At 41.8% G+C, this 12,712-nt stretch overlaps 1 protein-coding gene across 1 annotated transcript in view; it reads right to left on the reverse strand.

Annotated features, from left to right (window-relative positions):
* Positions 1–12,712, reverse strand: part of ARFGEF3 (ARFGEF family member 3) — a 171,071-nt gene that overhangs the window by 72,660 nt on the left and 85,699 nt on the right. Inside the window, exons 9-11 of the mRNA XM_080805657.1 lie at positions 8,727–8,831; positions 7,523–7,856; positions 17–129 (exon numbers count right to left, since the gene is read on the reverse strand). Coding sequence (XP_080661783.1) covers positions 17–129; positions 7,523–7,856; positions 8,727–8,831 — 552 coding nt within the window. The remainder of the gene's footprint in view (positions 1–16; positions 130–7,522; positions 7,857–8,726; positions 8,832–12,712) is intronic.

Genomic DNA, 12,712 nt, shown 5'->3' on the forward strand with positions numbered 1-12,712 from the left:
GGGAAATGTAGCATACAGTTTGAGAAGATCCAGATGAGACTTTCTTTTTGAAATTGATCTTTTTCTAGATTCTGGTTCAGTGGAGCTGGGTCCTGCCAAGTCACAGAGACGCTGTGGGCTCCCAAGTAGCTTTAAGGAAAAGGAGGGTGGGGGAAATAAGTGTAGTGAATACCATAAAAAAGCACAAGGTTTTAAATTGTGAGCTCAAGTAAGCATGTATTTTACTCTAAGGAAAAACACAACTACTTGGAACTACAAATCTTAATAAAACTGATCTAGTATTCCTCTTGTCATGGAATACACAGGTTCCCTGCTCCCTAATTCAGGACTGGCTTAGACAAAGCAAATTCTCTAAGGGATTGTTTCAAAAAATTTTATAGCACAGAATCATAAAACACTTGCATCGACGTTCTTTACTGAGAATAGCCTATAATTTAACTTCTCTGTACTCTCTTTGTCTCATTTTGCTATCAAAGCTGGTTAGCTTCAAAAACAGGACTGATCAAGTATACATGGAACATTCCCTGGGGTAGATCATAAGTTAGGGCACAAAACAAGTCTTAAATTTAAGATAACTGAAATCATAGCAAGCATCTTTTCTAACCACACTGGCATGAAAATAGAAATTAATTACGTGAAGACAATAACGTTATACTTTAAGGAACTGGAAAAAGAAAAAGTGAAGCCTAAACTTAGTAGAAGTAAATAAGAAAGATTACAGCAGAAATAAACAGAGACTAAGAAATAATAGAAAAGATCAATGAAACTAAGAGTTGGTTCTTGGGAAAGATAAAATGGACACACTGCTGACTAGACTCGCAAAAAAATCCAAAAAACAAACAAACACCACATTAGATTTAAGTAAATAAAATCAGAAATGAAAGAGATGTTAAAACTGATACCACAGAAATACAAAAGGTCTTAAGAGACTCCTATAAAGGATATATGCCAACAAGCTGGACAACCCAGAAGAAATTAATACAGTCCTAGACGTATTCAACTTATGAAGACTAAATCATGATGAAAAAGAATATCCGAACTGACCAATAACCAGTACGGAGATCGAATTGGTAATCAAAAGCCTCCCAACTGGATGTGCACTGGGTGTTATACGCAACTGATGAATCATTGAACGTTACAAAAAAAACTTACGATGTACTATATGCTGGCTAACTGAACATAATAAAAAAATTAAATTCATATATTAAAATTATTTTTTAACATAGAAAAAAAACCTCCCAACTAACAAAAGTCCAGGACCAGATGGTTTCACCAGTGAATTCTACCAAATGATCAAAGAAGAATTAGTATCAATCCTTCTCAAAAAATAGAAAAGGAGGGAACTGTCCCAAACTCATTTTGTAAGGCTAGCATTACCTTGACACCAAAACCTGGCAAGGATACCACAAGAAAAGAAAATTACAGGCCAATATCCCTGATGAACATAGATGCAAAAATCTTCAATGAAATGTGATCAAACTAAATTTAACGACATATTAAAAGGATCATACACCATAAACAACTGGTATTTATTCCAGGGATGCAAAGATGGCTCAATGTGCACAAATTAGTGGACTGATACACAACATTAACAAAACGAAGGAAAAAAATAGATCATTTTAATAGATGCAGAAAAAATATTTTGACAAAATTCCACAACCACTTAGGACAAGAATTCTCAAAAAGGTGAACATATAGGGAACATACCTCAATATAATAAAGCCCACATATTATAAACTCACAGCTAGCATGATATTCAATAGTAAAAAGCTGAAAGCTTTTCCTCTAAGATCAGGCACAAGACAAGGATGTCAGTCTCGCCACTTTTATTCAATATAGTATTGTCAGTCCAAGCTACAGCAATCAGGCAAGAAAAGAAATAAAAGGGATCCAAATTGGAAAGGAAGATGTAAAACTGTCACTATTCACAGATGGCATGATATTATATATAGAAAACCCTACAGACTCTATAAAAAACTGTTAGAACTAACAACTGAATTCAGTGAAGTTGCAGGACACAAAATCAACATACAAAAATCTGTTGTCTTTCTATCTACAAATAAACTATCAGAAAGAGAAATGAAAAAAACAATCATATTTACAAAGCATCAAAAATAATAAAATGCCCTTCTAACCCACCATCTGCCATGGAACTAACACGAAGATGTAAAGTTTTGTGAAAACCCTTAAGGCTGAACCCTCAGCTACAGTAGACAGTGTAAAAGCCAAGATTCAGGATAAGGAAGGAATTCCTCATGATGAGCAGAGACTGATTTTTGCTGGCAAGCAACCGGAAGATGGATGTACTTTGTCCAACTACAGCATGCAAAAGGAGCCCACTCTTCATCTTGTGTTGAGACTTCGTGGTGGGGCTAAGAAGAAGGAAGGAAGAGTAAGTCCTACACTGCTCCCAAGAAGAATAAACTAAGAGAAACGGCTGTTCTGAAATACTTTAAGGTGGATGACTGAGCCACTCAGGCACCCCAGTATAACTAGTTTTTAAAGTTATATGGGGAGGTCAGGTTTTTTTTTTTTAATGGAAATATTTTTATATACTGATTCAATTTCTTTAAAGATTCTAGAACTATGTAGATTCTCAATTTCTTCTTGATCCAAACTATTAAAGGTTGTATTATTTCCCAGGGATTTATCTATTTTATCTAAGTTTTCAAATTTACTGGTCTCAGTGGCCTTAATACCTTCTTTAATGTTTTAATGTTTATAATACTTGAGTTACATGCGTGTTTTCATTCTTATTTCCACTTGTTTTTACTTATTCTGGAATTCTTTAATTGTGTTTATCAAGAGTTTTTCAACTTCCTTAGTCTTTTCAGAGTCCTGGTACTTTTCACTTTATTGATCCACTCTATTTTCTTTTTATCACATTCCTTTCTGCTTTCATCCTTATTTTTCCTTTCTACTTTCTTTGAACTCAATCTGCTCTTTTCCCAGCTACCTAACTTGGAATATTAGAATATTAATTTTAGGTTTCCAATTTTTAAAATACAATCATTTTAAGCTATGAATACCCTCCTATGTACAGCTTTGGCTACATCCTACAAGTTTTCATGTATAGCATTTTCATAACTGTTCAGTTCTTACTAGTTTTTATTTCCATGTGGCAGAAATCTTTGCAGAGAATTTCAGTTTGAAGCTAATTAATTCAGGAAAAGATTGGGTTAAGTGTATTGGAACAGACCTCCTATCACTAAGCCCATTATTTTCAAAGTAATTTATAGTCACAGGAAAATGTATATTAACTAGAAAAAGTTATATCTTCAGGGGCACTCTTCTTTCCCTCTCTCCTTCCACATTTCCTTTGTACCCAGAAATTGGGACTGTCTCTCTTAGAGGTATAGCAATGAAGCTTCAACTTTTCTCTCCACATTTTTTTTTTTTTGACATTGAAAGAGTCAAGTTTCCCTTTCTCCTCTCTTTCCTTTCCCCTCCCTCTCCCTCTTTTCCTCTCTCTCCTGCCCTTGCTCTCCTCACCCCTCTCCTTCCCCCCACCCTCTCTCTAACCACCAGCCTGCCCTGCATCCAAGGGAAGGGGTCAGGCCTAAGAGCCTCCAGCTGCCCCCTCTCAGGCTAGAAAGGAAGGTGCATTTCAGAGGGACAGCTGTGGGGAATCTCACTTTCTCTTGGAATCTCATTACATTCTCGAATCTAACCTTACCAGTAATAAGTTAGATGACATATTTGAATCCCCACATTGATTTTGGGTTTATTTCTCAGTTGTTTCCAAATCTGGAAGGAAAGGATGTTGAGCAATCACGCTTCTAAAGAACCCTCAACGCCGGACGCCTGGGTGGCTCAGTTGGTTAAGCAGCTGCCTTCGGCTCAGGTCATGATCCCAGGGTCCTGGGATGGAGTCCCATATCGGGCTCCTTGCTCAGCAGGGAGCCTGCTTCTCCCTCTGCCTCTGCCTGCCTCTCTGTCTGCCTGTGCTCACTCTCTCCGACAAATAAATAAATAAAATCTTAAAAAAAAAAAAAAAACCCTCAACAACCACTTGAAGAAAGGCAGGGCACGCAGAATCTGAGCTTCCTCCAGTGGGAGGGAGGGGTGTGCTGTCAGAGCCTGGGGTGTCACAGTCTGATAAAGATTAGGGAACTCCTGGGCACCTGTATGGCTCAGTTGGTTAAGCATCCACCTTTGGCTCAGGTCATGATCCCAGGGTCCTGGGATGGAGCCCTGTGTTGGGCTCTCTGCTCAGCGGGGAGTCTGCTTCTCCCTCCCCCTGCTCATGTGTGTGCTCTCTCACTCTCTCCCCCTCTCAGATAAATAAATAAAATCTTAAAAAAAAAAAAAATAAGGAACTCCTTCTGAAGCCAAACCAGGGAAAGAGGAAAAGAAGCAAGGTGAACTTTTGATTACTGTTCCTTTTTTGGGAAAGCAGAAACAGAAAAGAAAATTGTCATTTGAAGAACAAAATGTCCTGTCTTTGATTAATAGGCACACAGCGTGTATGGCGGGGTGACAAGTCACACAGACAACAGGGAAATAACACACCAAGTGCTCAAACTCCAAAAGGTTGAACAAACATCCTGGGTGCCCAGTGGTTTTCCTTGTGTGCACAGATGGCACATTTTGGTTTCCAAGTTACCAAGCTTCCCAGGTGATTGGTTGTCATAGTGAGTGGAGTAACCCGGCCCCCATCGGTCATCGGTCAGCTGTGCTCCATGGAGCAGCATGGCCTGGCCATGATACTCATGTAAAATCATCTCAGGGGGAGCTAGACAAATCGATGAGAAAGGGGAAAACACGCCAAATTTCCTGTGCAGTGGTCAATAAATGCTTATTGAAAATACACTTAGACACCTATGTGCCCTGTAATGTGATGTATTTACTTAGCATTCAGGCAGCAAGTGCATCTGCCGTGGGCAGCCACAAGCCCAGGACCAGTCACATCTGGGTGGGAAAGAAAGGTTTCTGCTGTTCTCAAAACACCCTCTTTGTGGATATTCTGTCCTCAGGTCCATCTGTCATTCAGCCACAATTCCCTGAGCACTTATGCTGAGGCAAGCACTCTACAGTGTTAGATAAGAGGGTGGGCAGGGCACACATTAGAGTAACGTGTACACACACATACTTGAAGAGACAGGAAGTTTGGGAAACATCAGTGGGATGGGACATAAAATTAATTGCGTGGTTTAAGGAAACAGAACTGTAAAGGAGGAGGATTTTGACAGCAGAGGCAGCTGTCCTTAAAATGTCTGGGTTCACCTGGTAGCCTGGCTACTCATAAGGACTTTGGGCAAGTAACTTCTCATGGGGCCTCAGCTTCCCCATTTGGAAATCGGGCATGGTATTCTCTTCCTAAGAGGGTTTGTAAATAAACAAACATGTAGTGCCAGCTACACCTAGCACAGTGGAATCACTTCTGGACCCTGCTACGGGGCATGGGCCCTGGGGAGAAGGGAGGGGAGTCTGAATAGAGGCAGGAAAGTGGGAGCGGGACAGAGCAGGGTCAGTCAGATGGAAGGGGGGTGAACCTGGGAAATGATGGGAAATGAGAATGATGAGAGAAGGATCTGGAAACTGGGCACAGTAATTCAGTCTTGCTGAGAGACTCAACAGGAGCCATTAGAGCCTGAAAAAAACTTAACAGTGGTGATTTATGAGCCTAAATTCAGAAAGACAAAGGGAAAAAAACAGGCAGGCGGCAGACAAGGAGCTGAGCGAGAACTGGTATACTACTCTTGGCAGGAGGTCATGAGGACCAGCTATTTTCAGCCTCCACATATTTCTTCTTTTCCTTAGGATAGCAATAAGCATGCCAAATAGTTATCTAGCACTTTATACTAACAGAGTATTTATACCAACATTATTGCATTTCGAGCCTTTGGAATATTACTACTATGTAAAGATAAAAAATTGTGAGTTCAGGATTAAATGATTTAGCTGCTACAACCTTGCTGGGGATTGGCAGAGACAGGATCCAAACCCTGACTCTTCAACTCAGTCTCATGCAGGGGTAGGTGAGACAGCATGGGAAGGGACTCCCAGAATCATCTGCATTGCAATATCGAAGTGTAGTAATAAGTGTGTTGCAGAAAAAGATGATGGGTTTCAGGCCAGATGGACCAGGGTATACACCCTTCCTCTTTCTCTGTGACCTTGGGCAAATCATCTGACCCCTTGGGATCTTAGTTTCTTTGGGGGAGGGAAAATTCCTTTTCCTGGCACTATAGCTCTACAAGAAGGAATATCCAGTGGAATAAAATTCTGGACCTCTTTCCTTTCTCTCCCTTTCTTCTGATGGAGGGGGAGTCTCATCTGACTGGTGGATTTAGAAGGAATTGAGCATGTGTAGCCAGTCCCTGCCTCTTTCTTCCCCTTGAAGATCTGCTTATTCAGACCAAGCCCATCTTGTGTCCCCAGTTATACACTCAACAAGGGTAGGGCCAGGTCCCCAAGGGAGGGCCACTGCTGTCTGGGTGGTAACAAACTAGTCTAGTATCACTTGCCTCCAAAGCCGTATTGGGTTCACCAACCTAGGAGTAGCCCGGTATTAAAGCTGATCCCTTTTGTTCTCATTGCCTGAGGCTGTGATGGGGGAAAGAAATACCATTCTTCACAGTTAAAAGTTGATATAAAACATCAAAGAGCTGTTAAGAATACTAAAGATAATATATGTGAAGCGCTGGGCATATAGAAGGTAAGAAAAAAAATATTATGATGTGCTCATAGATTTTCTTAAAGAACAATGGAATCTGGATCACTCCTTCTTTTCTAGAAATGTTGAGTTAGAACTTTCCATTGCTCATTACAGTCAAATCTTATTAAAACAACACCAAGAGGCATTTTAAATTAAGCTTTTGAGAAACTGATGAGTAGAAAATATTACTTAAAATAAATGAATCATCAACAAAGGAATTTTGTTACTCTGGGTTTGTTGTTGTTTGGGAATAGGTACGAAAAACAAAGGCAATGAACAAGTTCACAAGTACAAAAATGCCGATCACTTTTCTTTCTGGTTATTTACAAGAAAGCAGAGAAATTCTTATTTGAAGAACCTCCTCAAAATGATGAAAGATGGGATCTCTATTATAAGCTGGACAAGTTTACCTTGTCATGATGTTTGGGATATGAGCCCTAAGAAGGAATGGGGCAAAGGGATTCCTTTTACCAGTCAGGGATTAGTAAATTTTTTTTTTTTTTTTTTGGGTAATGTACAACCTGAGCATAAAATCAGTTTGAAATCCAATGTTAGCCAAAGGGAATAAACACCGATATCTGCACAAACAATACCTGCGGCCCAGTCAGATGCCTGCAGCTTCAATTATCAATGACTTTGCATCAGTGAGCACCGATCAACCCCTCCTCACTCAGGCTCCCAACACATGCACCCACACCCCAGCCCTAAAGATACAGCCTAAAGATTACTGGATACCATGCAGTAGCAAGTAAGTGTTAGCAGGTGATCAGCAAACGCGTTCTGAGTGCTTCCTGTAGGCAAGCCACTGTGTTCAGATACTGCCCCCTGGCAGGCATGGTGGCCTTCTTCATGCCTCCCTACCTCTTTCATTATTTTGATGGCTTCCACCCGGTGCTGGGGTGGGGGATAAAGCAGCACACGGTGATAGAGGGACTGGAGCACGGGCTTCATGGAGTCCACTGACCCCACCAGCCGGACCAGCTCGGCTGCGATGTAATAAATGGTCCGAGCCACAGGCCCACTGAGGGCTGGCGCGGTGGATGAGCAGCCCGACCCCCGGCCGTGGTCAGAAACTCCCGGAGACGCAGAGTCTGACTCGATGCCCGGGCCAGCGCTGCTGCTGTGAGCGGAGGTGATGCTTTTATCATGGATCGGATTCCCCAGGATCACGACGAGAGCAGGGCAAAGGTTTTTCCTGGGAAGACACAGGCGGAAAAAAAGGTTTTGCTAACAAGGCAAAAAGATAAGATGTGAATTCAGTCCTAAGGGTAAATACCAGATGCCATAAAATGACTAGTAAGGGCTGGGTTCTTTACTGCTCCTCTTTTTGGCGACATCTTGCCCCCATCTTCCATGTCTCTCCATCACTTCTCAGTATATGAACAGAATAGCTTTTTCATAACTCAAGGCAGAATGAACTAAATAAAAATACCAAGAAAAGTGTTAAGAAACCATCTTATATAAAGAAACTGACTCAAAATGCTAAATGGCTTAGTTAGAAAGTTTCATTTTACATAAATAACAAAATTATTTCTACTTCTAATGTGAGAAGTTAATTTAAAATTCTGACACATACACTGTCACATATCCTTTGACTTCCTCCCCGTGGAAAAGCCCAGAAACCCTGAGCAACTAGCTGGCTGCTTGGGACCCTGTCATCTGTGGGGCCCTCTGGCTGTAATAGAGTAACTAGTCTTCAGGCTGAGATGGAAAATGTACCAGGCAAGGGCTAAGAATAACATTCAATAGCTCTTGACCCCCCTGAGCAACTTTCTGGTGCCTTTGTATACTTTTAGGATGATCTAATAAACTAGAAAATACTCTCCTCATTCTTGAGTCACATGAGCCTATGGCATCAACAAAACACAAGAGGCCCTCAGATCTAGCTTCTGTCTGTATTTTGATCCAGTGCATGTGAGCAAAGCGATTTCCCTACTTTCCCTCTAAATACTATTCACACACAGATGAAGTGACCAGTCAGGCATGGATGCCATGGGCAGGGACCCGGGTGCAGAGCTGGAAGGGGGACGAGTCTGGTGGGTGTGGGGGGTGTAGGGGGGCTCACCAGATCAGGTCGGTGAAGGCTCTGTGCAGGTGCATGGAGGACGAGGAGCTGCTGAGCACGGACAGGACACACTCCAAGTACAGGAGCTGCAGCTGCTGCTGGTCACTGCGGAACAAAACCAACATATGGACGCGTGCACAGGAAGGCAGAAGTAAAGAGGGGGTGTGTGGGGAGCACTTGGAAGAATGCCAGACGTGAGAGAAGTGATCATTTTGGTGGGGGGCAGTTAGCATGAGGGGTTGAATTGCATTCCTGCGCGTTTCTACGTTGAGGACCAAACCCCTGGTACCTCAGAACGTGCCCTGATAGGAGACAGGGTCTCTGACACAGATCATCAAGTTCAAGGGAGGTCATTTGGGTGGGTCCTAACCCAATATGACTGATGTCCATATAAAATGGAGAATACTGGACACAGAGACACACACAGATGGAGGACAATGGAAAAGACATAAGGAGAAGATGACTGTCTGCAAACCGAGGAGAGTGGTGTGGGATAGATCCTTCTCTGAAGGCCTGAGAAGGAGCCAGCTCTGCTCACATCCTGATCTTAGACATCCCACCTCCAAAGCTGGGAGGCAGTACATGTCTGTTCTGTAAGCCACCCAGTCTAAGGAACTTTGTTACGGCAGCCCAAGCAAACTAATACAGTTCGGGGGAGTTTTGTTATTTGTTTTTTTGTTTTTTTTTAATTAACAGACTTCGTTTTTCAGAGGAGTTTTAGATATATAGAAAAACTGAGCATGAAACAGTTACCGTGTTCTACCTCGCCGGCATTTGCTACCATTAAAGAGCCAATATGGATATATCATTATCAATTAAATTCCACAGTTTATTCCAGAAACATTCAAACTCTTAATGTGTTCACTTGTCTAAACTTTTCAAAAGACCACTAATCACATTATCTTTTAAATGGTCAACATTTTGGGGCACCTGGGTGGCTCAGTGGATTAAGCCTCTGCCTTTGGCTCAGGTCATGATCTCAGGGTCCTGGGATCGAGCCCCGTATCGGGCTCTCTGCTCAGTGGGGAGCCTGCTTCCTCCTCCCTCTGCCTACCTCTCTACTTGTGATCTCTGTCAAATAAATAAATAAAATCTTTTTTAAAAAATGGTCAACACTTTACTAATATGAATTTGTTTTGAAGGCAACATGGTTTTTCAACGGACAAATTATTTTTCTCAGAGTTATTATTATAAGATTAATCCACACAGCCAGATTAAAAAAAAAAAAAGACAACTTCAGGGGATGCATGTTCTTATACCCAGGCTAAGTTTTCTGTCTAATCCACCAGCAAGTATTAAACTCCAGGTGGGTGGTAAGTGACCAACAGGAATAAGGAAGAATTTACTGTTTGAGTGCACATTTATGATAAATATGTAATAAATATAATAAATACTTCTAAGAGAATTCATTCAGGAGTCCTGTATGTTCTGAAAAAGGAGGAACCTGCTTTGAAAATCATTTTTGGTTGTGTATCTTTTCTCCTAACTTAAATAAATGCCAAAAGGAAGTTTAATACCCATAGCAGTTCAAATAACTCCCAGGAGAAGGGGGTGGACATGAGAGGCAAGACCAGTGACACGCAGACTAGAAACTTGAGACAGAAAGGAAGAAAAGTTTACACTAGCCCATCCCAAAGCCCCAGAGATTACACACATACCACTGCCAAACTGAGAAAGTTTGTACAGATGCAAGATGGGGGATCTCAAGACAGGGGATGCTGTGGGCCCCTCGTTCAAGGGCTATGTTAGATTCTTTGGCAATAGGTCTCTCTAAAATCGACATGAAGTTCTAAAACTGGTTGGCAAGCTATATCCAAGAGCAAAATCCTGTCCATGGCCTCATGATCTAAAAATGATTTTTACGTTTTTAAGGGGTTGTAGAAAAACAAGAGAAATGAATAGGAACAGAGGTAGTATGTGACCCTTCACAGAAAAAGCTTGCTGACTCATACTCTATGATGATCTCCCTTGTCCAAAGAGAACTGCACAATGATTCAAATAATGCCATTATTCTGAAAAAGGGAATTCCATGGAGCATTTGGGTGGCTTGGTTGGTTAAACATCTGCCTTCAGCTCAGGTCATGATCCCAGGGTCCTGGGATTGAGTCCTGCGTTGGGCTCTCTGCTCAGTGGGGAGCCTGCTTCTCCCTCTCCCTCTGCCTGTTGCTCCCCTACTTGTGCTCTCTTTCTCTGTCAAGTGTATGTATATATATACATATATATATATATATATACATACACACACACACACACACATACATATATTTTTTAAAGGGAATTCCACTTATATTTGAATATACTCTCTCACACCTGCTGACGGGGGAAGAAGAGGTGGGTAAAGGCTGAGTTTCCACAAAAATTATTACTATTTACCAAGAGGAAGGTGGTGGTTGGAGGAAGAATACAAAAGGTAATACCTACTTAGCCCTTCTGGGTCCAGGGAAGGACTTCATATTTCTATACTCCTACACCCGCAAGCTTCCCTATGCTTTTGTGCAAGACATCATTCCTGACCAGAAACAGCACGTTCTTCATTCTCAAGGGACTAGAGAAACAAGGAAGCAAGTAGGTAAAGCATTGTGTAGGAACAGCTGCACATGAATAATTTAACACAAGGTTCTATGAGAGTATATGGGAGTGGCATCTAATCCTTAGAAAGATCCAGAAAGAATGTCTAAAAGGAAAGGCATCTTCGTAGAAACCTAAAGTTCAAGTAGGAGTCTTCCATGTCAGTGCTGGGGAGAGGGTGGTGGTCTGTGGTTGGAGCGGACTGTGAGGATACCATCAGTGAGAGGTGGGCCTGGGGAGGCAGCAAGGGCCAGATCAGGAGGGGATTGGGAGGACTTGTAGTGGACTTTATTCTGCAGGTAGGAGAGTGACAGGACCAAATGTACATTTTATTTTATTTTATTTATTTATTTTTTAAAAGATTATTTATTTATTTATTTGACAGATCACAAGTAGGCAGAGAGGCAGGCAGAGAGAGAAGGGAGGAAGCAGGCTCCCTGCTGAGCAGAGAGCCCGATGCGGGGCTTGATCCCAGGACGCTGGGGTCATGACCTGAGCCGAAGGCAGTGGCTTTAACCCACTGAGCCACCCAGGCGCCCCCCAAATGTACATTTTAGAACAATCATTCTGGAAGCTATAGAAATGAACAGATTGGAGAAGGTAAAACAGAAGGGTCATAAACCAATAAGCCACATTTTGAAAAAGTTCTGAAATGACCATCTCTGCTATAGTCTCAGGTTCATCTTTCTGACCAATCACTGGACTCATTACTCAGCAACCAAAAAAAGGAATCTTACAATTTGCAATGATGTGGATGGAACTGGAGGGTATTATGCTAAGTGAAATAGGTCCATTGGAGAAAGATGATTATCCTATGACTTCACCACATGTGGATTTTAAGAAACAAAACAGAGGCTCATAGGAGAAAGGAGGGAAAAATAAAATAAGACAAAAGCAGAGAGGGAGACAAACTATAAGAGACTCTTAACTACAGGAAACAAACTGAGGATTATAGGAGGGGAGATGGGTGGGGGGATGCGGTAACTGGTTGATGGGCATTAAGGAGGGTACCTGATGTAATGAGCACTGGGTGTTATATGCAACTGATGAATCCCTGAACTCTACCTCTGAAACTAATAATACACTCTATGTTATTAATTGAATTTAAAAAAGATATAATTAAAAAAATTATTAAGTGTTCCTATTCAAAAACGTCTATCTTTCAAACTGGCAGTCTCACATTGCAGAACTAAAAGAACTATAGACGATAGACTGGAAATAGACCCGCAGAAAAGCCATGAGCAGTCAAGATTCCTCTGAGTATCCGCAGAGAACGCACGCGGCAGCAATACTGCAAGCCCGAGTCATCACACCCGATGACAGAGAGGAGGCATCGCCAAGGTAACTGGCCTGGGAGTCTCCTTGGAGACCAAACACAGCAGCTTTTCTGTGGGCTGCTGCAGTCTGGAAAAACGGGT

The sequence above is a fragment of the Martes martes genome (genome assembly GCF_963455335.1).
Source record: "Martes martes genome assembly, chromosome: 6".
In the NCBI taxonomy this organism is placed as follows: Eukaryota; Metazoa; Chordata; class Mammalia; order Carnivora; family Mustelidae; genus Martes; species Martes martes.